The 14,594-nt window shown below is 36.4% G+C and overlaps 1 protein-coding gene across 2 annotated transcripts in view; it reads left to right on the forward strand.

Annotated features, from left to right (window-relative positions):
* TBC1D15 (TBC1 domain family member 15) overlaps positions 1-14,594 on the forward strand; it is a 36,828-nt gene that overhangs the window by 8,918 nt on the left and 13,316 nt on the right. For both annotated transcript variants that reach the window (XM_032688604.1, XM_032688603.1), the window contains exons 2-8: positions 3,072-3,170; positions 3,417-3,491; positions 4,212-4,350; positions 6,175-6,385; positions 10,354-10,453; positions 11,413-11,610; positions 13,057-13,185. In XM_032688604.1, the coding sequence (XP_032544495.1) occupies positions 3,072-3,170; positions 3,417-3,491; positions 4,212-4,350; positions 6,175-6,385; positions 10,354-10,453; positions 11,413-11,610; positions 13,057-13,185 (951 nt within the window). The remainder of the gene's footprint in view (positions 1-3,071; positions 3,171-3,416; positions 3,492-4,211; positions 4,351-6,174; positions 6,386-10,353; positions 10,454-11,412; positions 11,611-13,056; positions 13,186-14,594) is intronic.

The raw sequence follows: 14,594 nt of genomic DNA on the forward strand, positions 1-14,594 counted from the left end.
ATACAGGAAGTATAATGGACTAATTGAACTGTTGACATCCTTTAAAACTCTAATTCTTTCACACAGTGGGTAATGAGGCCTTCGTAGTTCACAAGTGTCCATCACTAAAGGCAAAAAGTTATCAAGATTTAAAGAGATTGGGTTGCTTTTCTGCGCAGAGGGTGTTGAGAGGTAATGCTGAGGCAGATTTAGGTCAGGTTTGGAGGGATTATAGTTATTCCAACTCCTAATAAGGGGGCAGTGGTCTCATTATCCTGCCCTGTTTGTATGTGGTTCCTTCTAGTGTCTCCATATGTACCAGGATCTCACTACGTAGATTTTGCACGCACACTTTACGCAAATCCTTTGTATTTTAATGATGCTTCTGATTGTCCTCCAACATTTTCTGTCTTTTCTCTCACATGTTATTTCAAGACATTCATCTTTCATGTTCTGCAGTAACCTACTCTTTAGGCAAGAGGCAGTGTATGATGCTATTGCCTAGTTTTGAAATGTCTGTTCTCCTGGCTACTGAAGAGGTCCAGGTGTGCTGGCTGACCAGGCATTTCCCTCATTGTTGTGCTGCAGAGGCACTGAGCAAATGGACCTTTGTGGAGCTTTGTGGACCATGCATGGGATTGAGCTACACAGTGTAATTCCAGTTGTCTACTACTGGATGGGGTTTTATTCAAACCTAACTGTTGATGTTCTTTTTATTTTATACTTTCGGTATTACTAGTTACTTGTATGTGTAATTTAGCATTACTTTTCCTCTTTGAATACCTTGCCAGTGTTGCAATACCATAAAAAAAAAGAATGTGTTGCAAACTACATTTTACTGTAAGGTGCTGTAACAATACTTAGTAGCATTTTTGAGTTTTAAGCTTGCTAAGGATATTGTGTGAAATACAGTTGCCCAGTGTAGCTAATCTTCAGGTGCTACTACTATAGAATCATATTTTCAAAGTTGATTTGTTCAAACACAGTTACGGAGTTAATCTTACAAGTACTGCTGAACAGAGCAGCTCAGTATTTGCAAAAATTAAAGGATGGTAACTTCTAAAATGTTTTGCGTTGGGATTAACTGTGAAAAAGCACTTTCTAGCTATTCTTTTGTATGATTAATGCCATCTCTTTCTTCAAATTAGTTATGTTATTGTGTCTTCTAGACTCCAGTCAACAGTTGGAAAAAATAAATACAAGTTTGCACTTGTTATTGGATAAGAAAAATCTCAACAGCTTGGCCTTCTAGCCTTTCAAACTTGGAGAAGTTTTTTCCTTAAGTAATAGTAGGAGGGAAATAAACTGCGTTGTGAGAAGTCCTCTGTTTTACAAATACGCTCCAAACTTCTGAGCATGTTCTTTGGTTTTATCACCTGTTTTGGTGGGGTGCAGGGCAGGGAGCTGATGCTGTTATGAAGATTTTTTAGTTGCCTGACAGCCGTGGCATTGGGAACATTTTTTTTTCCCATGAAAGGAATCATTTGTGCTTCTGAGAGATTAATGAATTGAAAATAATAAAAACAATTATTAGATTGCATACTTTCTAGACTGAGAAGGTATACTTTGTGATATATTATTGGCAGAAGTGCTCTTCTATCAGTATAACTCTAATACTAATAGGGTTTTTTTCTGGAGCAGCTATCTCAGTGATAGATAACTGGTTCATATTTCTGACTAGTTGTCGTGATAGATCAGGCCCAAATAACTAGAAGGTAAAATTTAAATAAATTTCAAGGTTGCCTTGTTTAAACAGGAACTGAATTTGAAAACAGATAGTTGGTAGAAATAGAAGGAGGATTTTTTTGGATAGAAAAGAGAAAAAAGCACTAATAGAGAAAAGGAAAGAAGGCTTCCAGTATTTGAAAGGTAATAATAATCCTTCAAGAGGGCGATATTCTAAGTGACCTTTAGAGGTTTCTTCCAAGTGATTTAAACAGGACACTTCAGAAATTTCTTGCTTGTATAAAAGGAAGGGAAGTTTAAGAACGAAAACTAAACCAGAAAGGGTGATTTAAGTGAATTTTACTGCTATTTTTAAGCCATGTTTTCTCATCTGGCTAGTTAAGCTTACACACTTAACGTTTTAGTTTACTGGCCTGACTGCAAATGTGATGATTTTAAAAACTTGACAAATAAGTAAGTGAGAAAAAGAGATACTGATATTTTAGTACCAGTGGAATACAGTATCTGTTTCTGATCAGTTGAGAATTACTAGGCTTTGCCTTCAAAAATATGTATTTCTTAAATCAGTGTTCACAGCTTGGGTTGAAAATGAACACGGTTCTAAAACAATTATTGTTACTATTTGATGTATTTCACTTTCACAAAATTGAAGAGACTTTTCACTCTTTGAGTTGTGTAAAACAGAACCCATTTGCGTTGTTGTAGAGCCTGCTGAATTTTGAGAGACGAGTTCTGAATTTTTGTTTGTTTGTTTTTTGTAAGAGCATGATCAGAATGATGTGAGGAGTTTTGTAAATGCTTAAATGCAAAAGTTACATGGGCAGTGTGCACTCCCACAAACCTTTCTTATCCAACTGTCATGTATTCTACCTTTCAGATGGCATCTTTGCCACTGGCCCTGAATGTAGGACTAGGCATTTAATCTCAGACTGCAATATTTTAGATCTATGGAGTTCATCTTTCGTAAACTAGGTGGTCCATTTTAAATTTAGATTAAGGTTATAATTTCAACATGCTTAACAGCACTGGGGGAAGGGCAACTATATAAGAAAGCCTTTTAATGTTTTAAAAGCTGTATAATGTTTCCATATGAACTTCTACCTGCTGATTTAAAAAGTGCTAGGTATGGAATGTGTTCTTGTGGTTTACTGACAAAGTAGTAACAGTATGTTGCTTAGAGAGGAAGTTTGACAAGTTCCATTTTTCTATGGTTTCTTGATTTAAGTAAGTGAAATACTTAGATCTTGGAGGTGGGTTACCTTTGTAACAAACCCCCTTACAAGGTAGAGGTGTTCATTTCAACTTCTGTAGGCGAGTCAAAATGATAATGAGAACCACAGGAGAGAGAAACAATTTTAACCATTTTAAAACCTTCATTTTTTTTTTCATTACCCATTTTTTTATAGGTTGTGTATGAGCAAGATGGAGTTTTCATTCATTCATCCTGTGGAAAAAATGATGACCAGGACAGCTTAATAGCAGGAATACTACGTGTCATAGAGAAGGTATTTGCGTAATACAGTTATGGAAACTTTGTATATTTGTTGGCAAAACACATAAAATGGTTGGCAAGCTCTTTACTTAAAAAGGCATTTAAGATTTTGTAAATGAACAAATGTCACATAATGTTTGACATTGTCTGCATCATTTATATGCATATGTAAGTTGTGCCATAATCATACCATGAATAAATAGTGTGATAGGTACTTTGTTGTGTAATGTTGAATGTTTTAGAATTGTTTGTATTGTAGGAAAATGAAGTAGTAGTAGACTGGAGACCACTGGATGAGACTTTGGATACTTCTAATATTCTCTGTGCTGGAAAGGTATGTTTGTTAGTTATCAGTGTTCTTCATTCTGTTTCTCCAGAGATTTTATTTTGTATTAACTAATGCATAGGTGATCTTGTAAGTGGAACCAAAACTTCTTTATCATTGATATTAATAGCTTCATGTAGGAATCTTATTTGTGTGCTGCAGCCCAGGTTATTAGGATACATGTGTAGGTTGACTGCATTTAGTTTTTACTTGGCTCACGAATAAAATAGAGGAGACTAACCATATGAATAGCGAAGACGAAGTGAGTGTAAGTATATCACAGTCACCAGTCTCTCTGCATCTACTATGTTGTAGTCTGGTGAATCACTCTTCATAGTTAGACACAAAACTGAGAGGTGCTGTTCTAATGCAAAATAAAAATAGAAGTCTGGGGGGGTTGCAAGATGCAATGATATGTGGTGTTTAGGTGGTATTAAGAGGATGTGACTAAAGATGAAAGATTTAAGTTTTACATTTAAATAAAAAGTTCATGTTGATAAAGTTTGCAAGAGAGGCAAGGATATTTTAGTATGTTGAATTCATTAAGTAAATCCACTTAGTCATAAGTCCAAATTTCCTGTGTTGAACTGTATCATGTTTCTGAGGATTTTAATATATTTTGTTTTAATATATGAAGTGAAGATGCTGGTTCTTCATGTTGGATCTGGGAAACTAGCTTAGTTTTCATGCCTTGTGGTTTTTGATAGTTGCTTTTGTTGTTTTTCTCAGGATTCTAGTTCTGTTGTGGAGTGGACTCAAACTCCTAAAGAAAAATGTTCCCGAGGAGCAGACCGTCCAAGTAGTTACGAAGCAGAATGGGACATGGTCACCACAGTCTCTTTTAAGAAGAAACCTCATTCAAATGGAGGTACTTAAAAATAAGTGTGGAGGGTTTTTTTGTTTGTAGGGTGTTCTGGGTATTTTTTTCATTATTGTAACTTGTAACTGAAGAATTGCCTTTTAGACACAGTAAAATGGATTTTATTAGAACTTGAAAAGCTAGGATTCATTTGTGGTAAGAGGTGAATCTCTGGGTGTGGAAAAAAATTCACAAATAGAATAGCTGTCATCTGCCTCCAATCTATTTTTTCCTTGGAATTGCTAGAGAATTGTATTGAAAATGAACATTAAACCAGACTTCTTGCTGTGACAATCATTAGATGAAGTGGCAATTTTATCTGCATTGGACTCTTGCATTCTTTGAAACAAATGGAATTCGAACTAGGTCATGTTAGAAATAAAAATAGAAAATAAGTGGTTTACTACTCAAATGTCTTTCCATACTGCAGCAGCAGGGGGAGATGGAATGTGCAGTTATGTGTTCGTGGGTCTTTTATATGGTCTTTTTTTACTTTGGCAGAATAATTTTATAGCTACACAATTTTTGTTGTAGTGTCTCGGTAGAGATGTTGAAAAACAAGTTGTGGAGAAAAGACAGTGATTCTTAAGTAATCTTTCTTTTTCTGATTCTCCCATTGTGGTTTTTTTATAATACTTGTTTTCCATGTATTATTTCACAGCCTATAACTGGGGATTATTTTGTTTGTTTCACCATCTTTGTGATGGTTTTAAATGTCACCTATGTCATGTATGAGTGCAGGGTTTGGACTTCAGATTATGAATGTTTTTGGGTAAAGCACAGTCCTTGCTCCTTAAATACTCTGAGAGAAGCTTTCCGTTCTAACGATATCCATCTATCTATCTATCTATCTAGAGAGAGATTTATCTCTATATAGCCAAGCCCAGCATCTCTGTTGAGTATAGAGGGTTTATTGCATCACTAGTTTGTACTGATTTTTCATCTTCAGGCACCAGAGCATGTCTTCATCCCCAGTGAGTGTCACTGAGCACTACTGACTTGAATTTTGCTCTTTGCTACTTCTTGCTTGTTTCCAGTTGCTGTAATTTGATGGGAGTAGGCCAGGGTGTGTGCCAAATTCCTTCTTGGCATGCTGGCAATTTTGTGTCCTCTAGTAAAGTAAAATTTAATTCCTTCTCTGTAAATGTATACAGTCTTGCACAGAGTGTATACATGCTTCCACAGTCCGGGAGGGAGGGGTGAGGGGAAGGTTTTCAGTTCCTTCACCCTTCCTTTGGTAGCAGTCTTACACAACGCATGGCTAACTGTGGGCATCAGTATTGTAATGTATATCATGCACTACATGACTACATGGTGGAGGTACTGGTCGGATTTAGCTTGCTGCTGGTATTTGATATGGCAGTTGTACGTGTAACTGCTGGATCACCTCTGTCATAGAATTGTAGAATATCCTGAGTTGTAAGGGACCCACAGGGATCATCAAAGTCCAACTCCTGGCCTTGCACGGACAACCCCAGGAATCATACCACATGCCTGAGAGCGTTGTCCAAACGCTTCTTGAACTCTGTCAGGCTTGGTGACTACTTCCCTGGGGAGCCTGTTCCAGTGCCTGACCACCCTCTGGGTGAAAAACCTTTTTCTGTAAGCTATAAGTACAGCTTTAGGGGAGCAGTCTGATGGACTTGCTCATTATTTTAGAAGTCTGTAGAAGACTAACTTCAGAAATAGTAGTTAGTGTGCATTTTATTATTAGAACCAATGCTGGGGTTTATATTTTGGGTTTGTTTTTTAGGAACAGTGACAGATATGATGCATTTGTATTTGCTAACACTGGAAGTCAAACTGAAATCATGTGGTAATTTTGTTTTTAAGATGCTACAACTCATGCAAATGGAGAAAGCAAGTGGTCATTCCTGTTCAGTTTGACAGATCTGAAATCAATCAAACAAAACAAAAAAGGCATGGGATGGTCCTATTTGGTGTTCTGTCTGAAGGATGATGTGAAGCTTCCGGCTCTTCACTTTCATCGTGGAGATAGCAAACTATTGATTAAATGCCTTGAAAAGCATGTTGCGCTGGATGAGTAAGTATCAGACAATTTAGTTCTGTAAAATACAGATTATTGGTTTACTTAAATCCTGTAATGAATTTCAGATAAGTAGAATCAATTTTCAAGGTGACTAAAACTGTGTTTTCACATATGCATTTGGAATGTAAGCTGAAGTTTTAAAATTATTGGATTGATTTATGAAATATTTTAGAATCTGTTGAAGTGTTACTAGTTTCGAATGCCTTGGTAGCTCCCTCTAGTGGGTGCAGAAGCTGCTCATGAACATTCATTGTGAAAGTTAAATCGTTCATGAACCACTTGTGTTAAATGGGGTAATTTGTGTTAAAATTTGAGATCATCTCCTTGGCGGGAAATATATATGAGTATTTACATGAGTGCGGGAGTAACTTACAACACTGTCAACTAAATCAAATTGTATATAAATGTTTTCCCCTAGAATTCTGTTTCTCTGTAATTTCTTACATGGTGGATATTTCATTGATCTTTACTCTGTGAATCAACTTTCTGAGTGTAAACACAGTTAGACCTTATCACAGTGTTAAATACTTGGGGGTTGTTGTGTATTTATACTGTGTTACCTCCAAGTTTATCACTTGGATAAAAGCCTTTTTGATTCTGCATAAGTGCAGAATAAAATAAAATGTTCTGGTCTCACCATGTAGACATAAATATAATTTAAGAAGGTAGTAGGGTAAATAAGACTAGCTAGAGCATGAAGAAGAAAATGAGGTGTAACATGTACACCTATAACAGGTGTAACGTCAGTGTAACAGATATTCTGTTTTCAAAAGTGTTTTGCTATTGTCACTTGCAACATAGTAGTCTGATAGATTTGAAGTTGGATAGTGAAATGACTCTCGGAATCCTTACAGAGGGCTCTGCTCACATTGGTAGCATCACTGAGGTCAGAGTTGCCTTTAGGAAGTAGGGAAGGTTGTTGCCAAGTAATATTGCTAGGATGGAGAGCAAGCCAATAGGACATGAGTGTTGTATATTTATTGAACTGATTTGTGAAACACTTTGGCAGTCTCAAGACATGGTTTTGGAGCTGCTGATAATCAGAAGCTGTCAACTGATTGGAGAAGGTAGCATGGTCAGTGTGAACAGCTGGTGAAATGGTACTGGCTGTAGCAATGTATGTGAGCTTTTTAAGAGGAGAAGTCAAGAAGACCAAAGGAGAGGCTACTGGGGCGGAAGGATGAACTTGTAAATAAGAATATTCTCTGTACAGCTGTAGATTAAAAAATCCAGGATGACAACTTCATTTTAAATCCTGAGTTTTTTTTTTCTCTAGGTTCCAAATTAATTCTTCCTTAAGCCTCCTTTCACTTAGTTTCATAATTTCACAGCTTTGCAGGCACAGGGAAATACTGTCGTCGTGCCACCTCCCACCTCTCTCCCTTTCCCAGAGGAAATTGTTCCTTTTTGAGCAGACTGCTCTGTGTTTACTTATTTGTGGATACCTTCTGACCAGTTACTGGTAGGCTGGGGCAGGTTTTTGAGGCAAGTGGTGTAGCAACCACTTGAAAAACACTTGTGTTGTATGGTGAGTCACTGAAAGCTTTATATCAGATCTGTGTGATCTATTGCCTATGTACTGCAGCAACATATTTAAATTTTTCTAACCCAATTGCTAAAATGAGACAGGGAAACTTGAGGTGTTATTCAAGCTTGCAGGATATGCTGAGCTGCTTAGTTTAGTATTGTCACCTTGAAGAGTTCTAAGCATTAATGAATGCAAGAGCAGATACTTCAGGAACTTTAAAGCAGAAAGTAATGGCAGTATGGAAAATAGATGAACTTCAGCATTGAGCTGAGCAGGAACTTCCAGTTTTAGTTTTCTTATCCAGTTAAAGTCTGCTTCTGGCACCAAATTCTTTTCTGGAGTCTATGATGATAATTTTTTCTGAGGAAGGAGAAAAGAACAAATATGCCATCCAAGTTGTGATAATAACAAACTTAATCTGCATGTTTCTGTTGTTTCCTAATGTTTATTCATTCTTTAGTACATAATGCATCTAAGCTCACAATCTCATTTAGGAAAAGATGTTTACTCAGCTTCTTGGATGCCACAAGCAAGTACTTGACAGCATAATTACTTCTTATCCCAATTTCTAGTTTACAGTATCTGGGATATTGATATTAAGGCCAAAATTTTAGCTTATCTCTAAATTATCTTTCTATCATAGGTATTTTCTTATATTCCTATTACCTCAAAAGTTTTTGCCCTTCTCTAACACCATTCCTTATAAAATGTCACATCATTGATGAAATTAGTGGTTATGAAGTGGCTAAACTCACACAAAATATTTGTAATTTGTTGCTTTAAGGATTATGTGCTTCCTAATTTGGTTGCACTGGTCTAATATTGAGAAAACACTATGTATATGGGTGACATTTTCTAACTCACAGGATTATGAGTAAGTTTAAGAAAGTGTCTAGCTCACAGATTTTTGAACATTACTGAAGTAGCTGTTGATGCCCACCTGACTGTCCAGAAAGAGCGTTTAATTAAAAAGGAGATATGGTATAAAGTTTTTGTTCTTTTAGTTAAGGCAAACATAATACATGACTTGTCCTTGCCCCTGTGCTGCTTTTTAGCAAAAGCCAGTTCAGCTTCATTAACCGTTGCTGCCTCAGAACTATGACTGTGATGTCTGACTGTCTCAAAATGAGATCTCTTATTGCGTTTCATATCCGTCAGTGTTAACAGTGTCCTGTCCTGTTGGAACAGGAGAGAGATAAGGCTTATTAAAGTTCTTATCTTTGACTTTAATAACATGGTAGATGATGCAGGTGCTAATAAAAAGAAAAGTAATTTTTCTTTCAAAGACTAGAAGTAGTGGATTTAAACTTTGGGAGAGAGCAGTAGAGAGGTATTTTATAAATGTAAGTCTGTGTGATGGATTAGAGTCAGATGGCAAAGTGCTTGGCTTTCTCCTGGCTGACTTCAAACTCCAAGGCTTGAATGTCAGCCTGCTTTCTGAGCTGTTCTGTCTTCTGTCACCTATTGAGCAGTAAATTTGTGATTGAGGAGCTGGTTGAGGAAGTGATGGGATGCCTGTGCTGAAGAAGGAGACAAAATAGGATATTGCACTGGGAGAGGGTGTGAGAACAAAAGAACAGATTAAATACTAGGAGCAGCATGGTTCCACTGTCTTTGTTATTGTTTTCATCTGCCTGTGCAAGCCTGTCGAGAAGTAAATGTTGTATTGAACGAGAGTGAGCAAATACAGTGTTAGGCCAAATCTGGTTTGTGTTCCTTTAGCTTTTGGAATCTACACAGAAATACATTTGTACTGAGATGGTTCTGTTTCACAATACAATGGCTCTGGTGTTTTTTAAGCTCCTATCGGTATGAATCTTAGAATTATTCTGACAGTATCTGTTGTAATACTTTTGTTTGGAAAGGCATAGATGTGTTTCCATACATTGAAAAGCAGTTTGTATTCCTTGATGTAATGTAATTCCTTAATGTAAGATTGACTAACTAGTAGAAAGAATTCCTTAACTGTATAGGATGATATAGGCTCTTTTCACTTCCTCTGTTACGTTAAAGGAGTTTCAGCATATATTGTGTTGAGGCTGACTGTATCTCACTATATTTCCTGTGTCACATCTTCTTTTTGTCCATTGTCAAAAATAGAAAACTATCATTGAAGAAAACTTCTGTCACTTACAGGTAAATGGAGTTATCTTCCAGAGTAATTTCTCAAAAGCTTTTAAAAGAACAAAAAAGTACAATTCATAAAGAATATGGCAAAGACTAATCTTTTGAAAAATTGAAGTCCTATTCTGTGTAGCATTAACTTGTTAGCCTGTGCTAAGGACTAAGAGTGATCTTGCATGAAATCTGCCTTTTTTTTTTTTTTTTTTTTGCACAAAGCCTGAAATGTGACTTCAAAAACCAGTAAATGTTCTAAAAATATATTCAGAAAATAAAGGTGGTGCCCAGACAACGTTTTTTAATTTTATTGCAGATCTCCAGACCATGAACAGGTTCTTCTTGTGAAGACTCAGAAGTCACTGTCTCAGTCTTTTGAAAATCTCCTTGATGAACCATCGTATGGTTTATTACAAGTATGTATTATCTTGCAATTTTTTATTCTGAAGATGCATTAAAAAAATCCACCCTACCATGTCACAGAAATATTCCCTGAATAATGATTTAATGCCATTATTGAAGTAACAATGCCTTTTATGGCATTATTATTAATTATTGCCAATAATAATGCCATTGTAGAAGCATTGACTGTATCCTAAACCAAATGCCTACTATAGAAAGTACACTTAATTATAAGTTGTTTTCTATGATCTAATAACTTCTTATTTCCCTCTGGCACTATTTCAAACCTATTCATGTTCTCTGTGATTCTATACACTTGGGTAGAGAAAATTTTAGAGGAAAAAGGAAAAATTTTAGTTGTTACCAAAACATATTAATTATAATTTTTTAAGTTTTCTTTCTTCCTCAGCAAAGAGGACAATATTGCCTAAAAAAAGGCTTTTTAGGCAATCATTTGCTTATCATTTGGTGGTGTCTATTGACTTCTGAAAGTCAGCAGCAAAACTTTCAGTGACTTCAATGAGGCCGGAGTTTTGACCCAGTGACCTATTTAGTTAAAGAAAATCTTCATGAGTGAATTACATTACTTTCTGGATTTAGTTGTCAAAGCAAATTTTATGTGAGATTCCTAGCAGAGTACATGATGGCTCAAAGTGTTTTTTCTATGAAGGTAGAGAGACTGGGTGTCAGGATGATGTTTTGTGCCATTAATCACTGGAAAGTAAACAGGAATTCTGATCCAGTCCTATACATAGCTCAGGCTTACCAAGAACACTGGTATCCAATCTTCATACTTAAGATATATTTTTTTAATCATGTGATGACTGCTCTGTGTTACTACTGATACATGAAACTTCAGTAACTTTGAGACCTATGGGACTTTCCCTGATGCTTTGCTTTGAGTGCAAGAATTACAAATAGTCTGAGGCTTTTTGTGTTTTGCTTGTTTTTTTTTTTTTTTGTTATAACACAGAAATTGAAGAGAGATCCATACACCGTAACAATGGGAAGATTTTCCAAAGTCACAAACTATATTTTTGACAGTTTCCGCTTAAGTGACCCATCAAATCAAAGGCGACCACCATCAGAGATGGCAGACCTTATCCATGATACTATTCCAGGGCTGAAGATAAATCAGCAGGAAGAACCAGGATTTGAAGTCATTACCCGAGTGAGTGTATAAATGCATGATACAGAGGCATTGATTGTTTTTATGCACTCCTTTAAAGGAATGGTAGGACTTGAAGCATGGTGAGTTATACTGTTTATGCAATTGTGGTACATGCTGCGTTGCCATTTATTCACAAGAGTTAGGATCATCATCAGTTACTTCTGAATACGTCATTTTTATTCATGCAAGTCCAAGTTTTGCTTTGAAAGATTTGTAACTAAGGAAATGGTGACTATAGTTATCTTAGAGTCACTCCCTTAAAAAGTGTCTGATTTTATGTTTTATATTTACTCTGATGTCAGAGCTAGGTTAAATAAGATTGGGAAAAGCAGATTAATAACTAACATTTTTGTCTAATCACTTTTAACATTTCAGTTTAAGAGGACTAAGATTAAAACAAAGTATTTAATTGATGTCTCCTGTTGGTGTCTTTTACAGATAGGTGAAAAAGGTTTATTTTTAAGTGCTTGTGATTACTATTTAAGTGGCTTACATATTTTCAAAGCATTATCTGTTTTATGCTTTTTTTTTCTTGAGTTCAAGGTAGTGTTAATATCTTAGCAGTAGCTGTTTGAACTAGGTAATTCTAGGAAGTTGCTGCCTAGCACTTAATCAGTTAATTTATCCATGAGAAAAAGTATAAGGAATGTTACATATGGAAAATAACACTGACCTATATATCTTAATCTGACAAATGCCTTGGACTTATGAAGAAAGAGTTGAAACACAAATTCATTTGGGGCTTGCTGTCATAAAAATATTTGTAGGAAGTAAGGAATTACTGTCTGCTGAATTCTGCTGTGCTTAAACATGCAATTTGGGATCTGAGAGAGACTAACCACAAACTGAAACTTTGGACGGGTGTTAGAAGTTCTGAAAGTACAGACAGTCTTGCGGTTTCTCACGAGGCCTTTAAGTGTACTGAAATGGATCTCTCAGTCACGCTCTGCGGTCTGCGTGGGGATAGCATCTCTGAGCACAAGTTGTTTTTCAGTTCTCTCAAGATGCACTAGTGTGTATCAGGAATGTGTTTTTGAAGTGAAGTTCTCTATTGTCCTTGTTTGCTGAGTTGCACATACCTAATACATTTCCAGTTGCATAGAGGCTTTTAGTTTATGAGAAGCTAACTCAGAGGTTTTTGGGGATAGAAGGTTATTTAAAACACACATACATCCTCCAAAATCTGAAATATTAACATGTATAGCCAGGTCTTCAGTACAGAGTATCTTACTCTAAAGATCTGTTTGTGTTGGTCCACACTCCTGCTCATGTGGACACAGCCTTAGATCCTTAGAGTTGCTGCTGAGGTATGTGCATGTGAAAATGTTGTTGCACTGAATATAAGAAATTGACAAGCTTAGTGCTATTTGGGCAGTTTTGTGCAGTTGTTTGTAACTACTGAAGCACCTTGTTGGGATTAATATAATGTGTTTGTTTGTGTTTCAGATCGATCTAGGAAAACAGCCTGAAGTTAGTAGAAGAGAGCCTGTGTCAGCTGAAGAGTGGGCTAAGAATATGGATTCTGAAGGAAGAATTTTAGATGTGGACTACATAAAGCGATCAATATTCAAAGGGGTAACTTGTTTTTCTGAATTTCAGAAAGACCTATGTTATGGTTCTGGCTCCTTTTACTTTCCTTCCCAAACCATGGTTATGCTGTTTTCATTATACTTGTAATGCTTTATGCAGGACTTTGAGCATGACCCAGTCAGTCTTGTTAGAGACTTCATAAAGCATGATTTCATGCTAACCTGTACCTCAGCAGTCTTGCAGACATACAAAATGCTCTACGAGGAGAGGGATCTTGTGGTGGCTAGCTGAAGTGAATGAGTTGAAAACACAGAGGCTTAAGTGATAAAGAAAAGAAAGCAAAGTGGCTTTCCGGAAAAGACCAGTGCTTTAGTGCTAGGATATTGGGTTTATTCTTTTCTTTAAAATTTTTTTTTTTTTTTTTCAGTCTCCAGCAAAAACTTCTCTTTTTGCCCAGGAGTGTGCCTGGATTTGACCCTTATTAGAGCAGTCCTAAACACTTTTGCTGATATTTTTAATTGAACTGAGGGTTTTGCAATATGACTGTGAATTTAGTCTCAGTGATGGAAATGTTGAAAACTGTAGTTATGTCCTGTGGCTTTTCTACCTAATGTTACTTTAATATTTCTATTTTTTGGTGAGAATCCAGCTGCCTTAGTGCATTCATTGTGTGTGTGTTGATGTGCATTTGCAAGCATGCAGTCTGTTTGAGCAGAAGTAGAGAATGATAGTGTTGGTATTACAGGTTTTTAAAAGACCTATATATATTAAGTAATGTACTGTAAAGGGGGTAGAGTGAAAAGGAGGCCCTTTTTGGTTTCTGTGACTGTTTCTTAATATTCATGTGCCTGAGGTACCCAGTTAAGGCCCTTCCACAATCATGAGAATTACTACAAATCTGTTCTTCCTGTAGCCCATTTTCCCATTATCTCTGCCCTTGCCAGAGGAGTGAGTGCTCTATTTTATTTGTGACTTAAGATCACAGTAGCTTCCAGTACATTAAGTGCACATCCTGACTAAAGACAAAAAAAATGAAAGAAGTTAAAATGCATCTCTTAAACTGTTGGCCTGTTACTGGAAAAGTTCTAGTTTCTACTTAGTTTTGTATTGGATGATGCTATTGGTAAATGAAGAAATATAGTGAGGAATCAAGCCGACCTTGGTGTGGTAAACTGGGGCCTCTCATAGCAAAAGTACCTCATTCTTACGACTGTACTACAGGAGTTGAAAGAAACTCCTTTGATGAGAGCGGGCTGTGATTAGTCAGTACATCTACAGCTCTGTCATCTACAAATGTTGAGCATTACTTGGAGAGATTCCTGACAAACACTGTTCTTGAGTGGACACTGGGGTAGCTTTAAATGGAAGATTGGTCTGAAGGTTGGCCATGTCTTGTTAGGTGAAAATATTTATTTAAAAAAATAAATATATGGAAACCTAGTCCTCATGATCAG

Source organism: Chiroxiphia lanceolata, chromosome 5 (assembly GCF_009829145.1).
Source record: "Chiroxiphia lanceolata isolate bChiLan1 chromosome 5, bChiLan1.pri, whole genome shotgun sequence".
Taxonomy (NCBI): Eukaryota; Metazoa; Chordata; class Aves; order Passeriformes; family Pipridae; genus Chiroxiphia; species Chiroxiphia lanceolata.